Here is a 7427-nt window from a genome sequence, read left to right on the forward strand (position 1 = left end):
TGTTGTTTACCACCATTCACCTTCTGAAGATTCCAACCCTGGAGACTTGCATTAACATTGACTAGCACTCAATATCCTTTCTAAACATTCTGTATATGTATATTTCTTTCTTACCAACTGTCATCTCAAAATATGATTCTTTAAAAACAAGCAAGCTAACTTCCAAAAACTAAAGTGCTATGCTTTTATACAGAGTATAGCTTCTGTATAAAAAAGCAAACTGCAGACATTAATGAAACTCACCGAACAGGCAGAGGCTGAGGATTGCAGGTTTTTCAGAAACCATGCTGATGTCAGTGTTATACCCTGGAAATAAGGAACCGCTTCACTGTCTTTGTTCAGAACAATTTATCCATAACATAACAGTCTGGAAAACTATATCAGCTAAAAGATGCTACTTATTTTTTCCTAAGAGCTTTCTGTCCTTTTTAAGTGTCTAAATCAAACCAGCTCAGCTTCAAAACACAACCATAATGCAATAATTTGTTTCACTTCACTAAATTAGACAAAATATACACAACAAGAGCAGAAATATTTAACTTTTGAATACGGATTCTGTGACAAAGGAGTTGTCTTCACTGCACAAGGGAAGTACTAACGACTTCAAGGGTAAGGTGTTGACTGGGTGGTAAATTTAGCTCAGGACCAAATCTGCCAAATTAATTATTTCACAACCTGCTTTTTGTAACTACTCATATTTGAACTAAACATAGCTTTTGTACATACTGTAAGCAACTGAAAAGACATGTTTTCAATAAAATATTATTTAGAAGACTGCATTTTCAGAAAGCAAGACCAATATTTGCTGTCAGGAAAACTGAAGACTGCTTTTTGCTTTCTTTCAAGCAGTAGCCTTTAACTTTAATTCATTGAAGAACAAACTACATTTATTGGCCACATAGCATTTCCTGAATTCAGAACTACATGGAAAATGGTCCTAACTTTGAACAGATTTCACAACTAATACAAGTTCATTAGCTAAAACAATGAAAACACCTTCATTCTTCTCAATAGAACATATTTTCAATCATTAGCCAATTCAAGGAGTTCAACAATTTCATACACAACCTCAAATTGTATAGGTGTCCACTTTCTTCTATCAGCTCTAACCATCTAACAAGTAAAAATGTCCTTTCAATCTTTATATCTTCTTTCAAATATTTTATATGAATACCAATTTTACATAATAAAAAGAAATTTAAAAAGCCCAGAGGCTCTCATGAACTCTTCAGCACATTTTTGTGATATACTGTGTGTTTTAAATACGTACAATTAATACAATGGACCATATACTACTTGTTTTGATACTAAATTCATGTACATTACTTCCCTTTTTCAGTGTCCAAGAGGGCATGAATTTTCTTAAACATACTCCATTAGAACAATGCTTGCCTGGTCTACATGTCTACACTCTATCTTGATGCAAATTACCTTGCAATCACTGTGATCAGACAAGAAACCACCACCTTTGTTTTTCAGGAATGGAATTTAAAAGACTTATGGGAAGTAAATAATGAGCTAGCTTGAAAATGTTTTAGGATAAACACACTTACTAGCTGTCCAAAACGAACAGTTGCAACTCCTTTTGGGGGTAAGGTGTCACTAGCACTAAAACATAATCCTCCAGTCTGAAAAAAAAAAAACCCAGAACAAAAAAATGGAAATTTATACATTTGTCAGCATAACTTTTCTTTTTCTGAGTTGCAATACAATAAGCATTCTTCTACTTACTAAAATGTTTGGGCTGCTGCAGTCACAAGACTTGCTTACATTGATGAATGTTTGTTCACATCTTACACACCTATGGATCACAAACATGAAGAATGCACTTAAAATGTAGTTAAGTATGAGATTAGTACTTAGTGAAAGCTGATTACATAGTATGCCTGATAACACTGTCAGCATCTTCACTAGTTCGAACTGAAATCCAATAGACATCACCAATTTGATTCGACTGTCAGTGAAGCAGAAAAGAAATGAAATAGTTAATTATCAAAATAAGAATTCTGTTTCTGCTTCCAATCCAACACCCGCTTGTAGTCACAATAAACAATCAAACCAAGCCACTGGTCACAAAGGACTTCAGTGAAGACAAAACATATTGAGTGTGATACCGGGTATAGGATTTCCAGTTCACTGCTTTTAAAACTGTCATCCCAAAGATACAGACTGTTCCTCAAGTATATTCCATTTAAACAGAACATGACATGTTCAAATTTATCATCACAAAAGGGAAAGAATACTCACCTATCTCCTGACGCATCTGAGGCAGAGAACGATTGCTCACTTCCATTACAATGTATGCACAATGCTTCATTAAGCAAAATGCCATCGATACTTCTTTCCACTAAGTAGGAGAGAAAAGCAACTGTGATAAAATTGCATGATGCACAGTGTCACGCAGGTTAAGAAAAGTGTGAAAAAATAAAGTGTCTATGCAGATCTAAAACAAATGCAACAATTTTATTTAAAAAAAAATCAAGAGCACAACTTGCAAATAACATCCACTATAAATGCATGTTCATATATGTGTATGTGCATTGTTTATAGCTACACACATGCAGTCTATTTTTAATGAGAAGTGCAGTATTTCATGTCCAGTTTTGCTGTTCCTTTGTTATTTATTCTGAACTAATTTCAAACCAAGGCTTCACTGCAAAGCTAAAACTCAAAATATCAAGTTTACAAATTACTGGGAAAAAATAATTTTAATTTTCATATGAAATGATTCATGCAAATGTCACAAATTCGAAGTTTCAAAACTGCATCTTCCAGCCATTAAATCATTTGGCAAGAGATTTGAAGTCTAATTATAAAAAAAAAAGAGACACAAAGAGAATCAAAAGAATTACAATACTAATGTTCTTTCTGCATGATAAATTACAGAATCAGCTTTGCTCTCAATATTTTACCATAAAGGCTTGGACTGTATTTTGTAACTCTCACAAAGTTTAAGGGAGATAATTTGGTATTCACTCTTTTACAGATTCCTTTTAAATTAATTATCTGGAAAATAGTGATTCTCCAGTACACTCTGTTAGAAATGTAACCAAAGTGGACATTAGTAATACTTATTCAAAGAATTACAGGCACGCGGTAAGTCTTTTCCATCCTGTGTCTTTGATAATAAGGAAAACTAAAGCTCCCAAGAGCTTTTTTGTTTTAGACCCTTGATGAAATTTACACTTTGCTCTTAGTTTTTTACTATGCAAGATAAGCAAAAATATGGTTAACACAGACACTAAAGTTAATGTTAAAATTAATTGTGTTTACTGAAATTCATCTGCAACTATTAGAGAGCATCAAGTAAGAGGCACAGATATAGGGAAGCATGTCGCAGGAAATCACAGATATAGGCATGTGTCTCAGGGATATGCATGAAATCCACTGATATTAATGCATAGTAGTTTGCTTGGCTTGCTCAGGCTATTCTGTTCCACCTACTCATATATGTATAATTCCTGTACTGTGAAGTACCTACACATTATATCCTTCAAAACATTTTAATGGTTTTTCTTAGTCTATATTGGCATTGTTTTTATCCAAATTTTAATGCCTCCACCCAGCGCAAACCAGCTTAAAGGAAGTGATACACCAGTATTCATTTTTTGAATGTTTGCATTATAGTTTTTGTTGCAATGAACACCGGTAGAGATTTACCTGCTGTTGTTCAGGAATGAGGTGTAAGATCAAGAGGAATGTTGAATTTTTACATTAGGTATGTAAACATATGTTAAATTTCCTTTCTTATTTAACAGAAGAGCATGCCTTAATAAACTCAAATATGTAAAATAAGCACTAAAATCTCATAACTTGCATATATTTCTTACCTAATATTTCATTATTGAGGCATTTACATTTTCCTTCTGCAGTTAGGCCTTTAGGGCAAGTAATACAATTCCACCCATCTTGAGTAACTCCGCTCTAAAATAAAATGTAAAACTACTGTAATTTTCAAAAATATAGACATCACCAAATATCTGTGAAGAATGCCTGATCCAGCTGTTATTTACTAGAAAATGTGTTCAGATACGACAACATTGGTAACATTCATGAAGCTTTTAAAGATTAAAAAAACACTAAATAATCTGGCAAAAGTAATTCCTATGCAGACACAGACTAAAAAACGTGTTCTGAAGTTTTTGAACCCATTAGCTAACACCCTTTAGTGAAGATACGAGTTCACTGAAAGTGTAAGGTTTACAAAAGATAGACGTTCTACGCTGAAAAAAAATAATGGATAAACATAACTGCATAAATAGACCTATGTGCCTATATATATACAAAAGTAATAGAAATGGAGGAGTCTTAAGCCAAGCAGCTTATATAACTGCATGGAATTTTGCACGTACTCAAATAGTTCACATCCACACTTATGTACTATCACGAAGTAGCTGCACTACTAATTAAAACCAATGAGGAAATGGAAGAGAACTGCTCATCCTCAGGTGATACAGATGTTATTCCCTTCTCCACTACCATCATTTTATCTTTGCATAAACCCTGCCATAGGATCAGAGATGAATGCCACCATTACAGGAAAGAGAAAGAAACAGCAGAATGATCAAAACTTCAATGGATATTTGTCAATGCCTTTGTCTAACGCAGCAAGAAGATGGAAAGAAGAGGGATATTACTTACATTACCCGTTAGCCATTAAACACCTAACTTAAGCAACTAAGCTGGTCTCTTGAGAGTTCTTCTACAGGTATCGGAGAGAAAGAAGTATTCAGGAAGGCTCTCAACCTGAAAAGTTGTTTTTGCTGGAGAAAAATTATTTCTCTATTTACTATAGCGGGAAAAAGCTGGTTAAGCCTGGTGCCTCTGGCTCAATGCTGTGAATATGACCCAAAATTACAGCTTAATTTGCCAAGAAAGGTAGAAAGAACTGACCAAACTACAAAGATATATATAATTAAAGTAACGTAATAGCAGCAGCTCATTTTGAAGTAAAAAGATAAAGTATCGGGGACTATGAAGATACAGGCTAAATATTACAATAATAGGATTTATATAAATAAACAAATAAGATACCTCTGAGCTGAAAAGCGTCTTTGGCATTCTATAAAACAGTGGTCTCTGGGCAAGGATAACATAACAGGGAGCAGAAAAGAAAAGCAGTGGAAGGAAATTAAACATTTAAAATACTCTTACTTTGTCTGTGGGGTCAAATTTATAATGAAAAAATGCCTGCAAAATAACAGTAATAAACACATCTAAAGAGAAAAAAATTACTACCTATAAGCACAGTCTTAAAAATTCCCAAACAAAGACTATTATGCAAAATAATTTTAAATTAATGAAAAATAACTTGCAGTCAGGAGGAAATTTAAAATTTAAAAAAGCATTATTATTATGGCAGAGTATGAAAAGTTCAATACTTACCATATTTTCTGGGCATTTTTCACAAATAATGGAGGACCCACCATTACTAGAAACCATTCTGTATCCTGGCTGACATACACATGAACTACCTGGAAAAAAAAAAAAAAAACAAATGCACTTTTAGTCTATATAAAACTGATTTTTTTTCACAGAATACTAAGGACAACTGCTATTGTTCTCAAGAGATCAGTATAGATTATTAGATAGACAAATACAACATCTGAGTGACACGTGCATGAAAATCACCTTGCGTTTTAAAAAATGTTCGTGTTAGTTTGTACAAAGATGTTTTAGGAAAATGTTAGTAGGCTGACTGATATACCAGGGGGGAACAGGAACCCAGAGCTTGTGTTTTTGTGGTTTTTTTTTAAACTATATCAGTTGGTCTAATAACAGATACAATCCCTCCCTCTAAATCTTGCCACACTGCCATCCTTAGCCCATCCTCTCTACACCACCAGCATTATATGTTTATATAGTTTTTAGCCTTTGAACAGGAAGCCAGTCCTAAAACCAAATGTTTATATGCAAAGGTTTTTCAAAATATGATTGTAGTTTGTAAAGTTATTTTAAACTCAAAGCTTTTAAAATTGTGCATGGGGATCAAGCTTTATGTTAATGGTTTTCAGTGAATAACAGAACATAGTTAACATTTAGTATGAAATTAAAGTAAACACTACTTTCATGGCACATCATAGTGCACATCTGCTAGTGCTCAACAACTTTTTTTTCAGAAACTTTTTCAGTCTCACTATCATGGACCTCTCTCTGTACTTTTAAACACATACTACAAACCAAAATTGATTCTATGTACTAATAAACTGTATTTATTATTATTTAAGCTTATTGAACTGTGCATATAAAAATCATGTAAAATTCTGTGAAAAGTTTTATAACCTTAAAATACATCCTCATGAGACCAGTTTTACAGAAACAACGTTAGTCAAAATGATCAACCATTCATACTTAACTATAAAGAAGAAAAAGCCCAATAGGATCAGATCAGTGAAAAGACTTGAGTTGTGACATTCACTGTGATGATACCTAAATTTTTAGACACGTTGCTTGAAAGCAGAATTCACAGTGATGAGCTAGCCATGGAGTGCATGGGCAGACTTGTGCAATCCCAAGTGGAATTCAGACAAGATGCAAACAGCAGACTGACTGGCAGCTACCTACACTGCTCCATTCAGATGCTGCGGAAAAAAAAATATCCTTGTCTTCCCCCTGGAATTTATCTCTTCTTGACGCCCTTGAGTTAGAGGAAGATTCAAGCCTAAAAGGGAGTTATGGATCTAGACACCCACTTTATCAGGGGGTCTGAAAACTATTACAGTGCATTTTTTCTGCAAGTAGGCTACCGGGTTACTCTTTTAAGATACCATGCTGGTGGAGGAAGAGGTGACCAGCTTTTACGCAGCAGTTGTGAACACAGCCATCCGGGTCGCGGCATCTGACTGAGGTACCAGTCCTGAAGAGAGATGCTGTTGGGTCTTAGTCACAAATTTGTTTCTGTACACACAACACTGAACTCCCACTTCTCTTGGACTGTGTATTTATAAAAGATGGACACTATCATACCGTCTTATCTCCTAAAGAAAGTGTATTACCACCTGTATTTTTCATTTAGTACTCTCAAGCCGCGTTGTGTATGCGCCAAGCTCCCACGTGGGACTTGGATTAGTATGTGCACAGCCTGAAGATCTCAGATACGTAACATCTCGGACGTTCACGTTTTGACAAAGAGTTTCAAGTTATGCAAGTGTTTGAGAAGAGAAATCCAGGGCGCTATGGAATTTCACTGGTGAAAATGTGAATACCTATAACCATACAAATGCCCGACAAAAGAACGATTATAAAAAAAGGTCTACAGACGTTTCTCTGGGATGTATCTCTGAACACAGGTATCAAAGCTGTGCCGCGGCCACTCAGGTCTTTGCGGGATCCCGGCCCCTTCCGCTGCCTTTCCAGACTTGCCCCCGAGGGCAGCTGTTTTACCGCCAAACCCCGAGCCCAGATTTTGCACCTCCCGATGCCGGGGG

General features: G+C 35.1%; 1 protein-coding gene across 1 annotated transcript in view; it reads right to left on the minus strand.

Annotated features, from left to right (window-relative positions):
* TMEM67 (transmembrane protein 67) overlaps positions 1-5466 on the minus strand; it is a 30583-nt gene extending 25117 nt beyond the window's left edge. Inside the window, 6 exon segments of the mRNA XM_009324425.1 lie at positions 244-306; positions 1554-1628; positions 1732-1801; positions 2248-2347; positions 3831-3924; positions 5386-5466. Coding sequence (XP_009322700.1) covers positions 244-306; positions 1554-1628; positions 1732-1801; positions 2248-2347; positions 3831-3924; positions 5386-5442 — 459 coding nt within the window. The 5' untranslated portion in view covers positions 5443-5466.
* Positions 5467-7427: the final 1961 nt, after the last annotated feature.

The sequence above is a fragment of the Pygoscelis adeliae genome, unplaced genomic scaffold (genome assembly GCF_000699105.1).
Source record: "Pygoscelis adeliae isolate BGI_AS28 unplaced genomic scaffold, ASM69910v1 Scaffold145, whole genome shotgun sequence".
NCBI lineage: Eukaryota > Metazoa > Chordata > Aves > Sphenisciformes > Spheniscidae > Pygoscelis > Pygoscelis adeliae.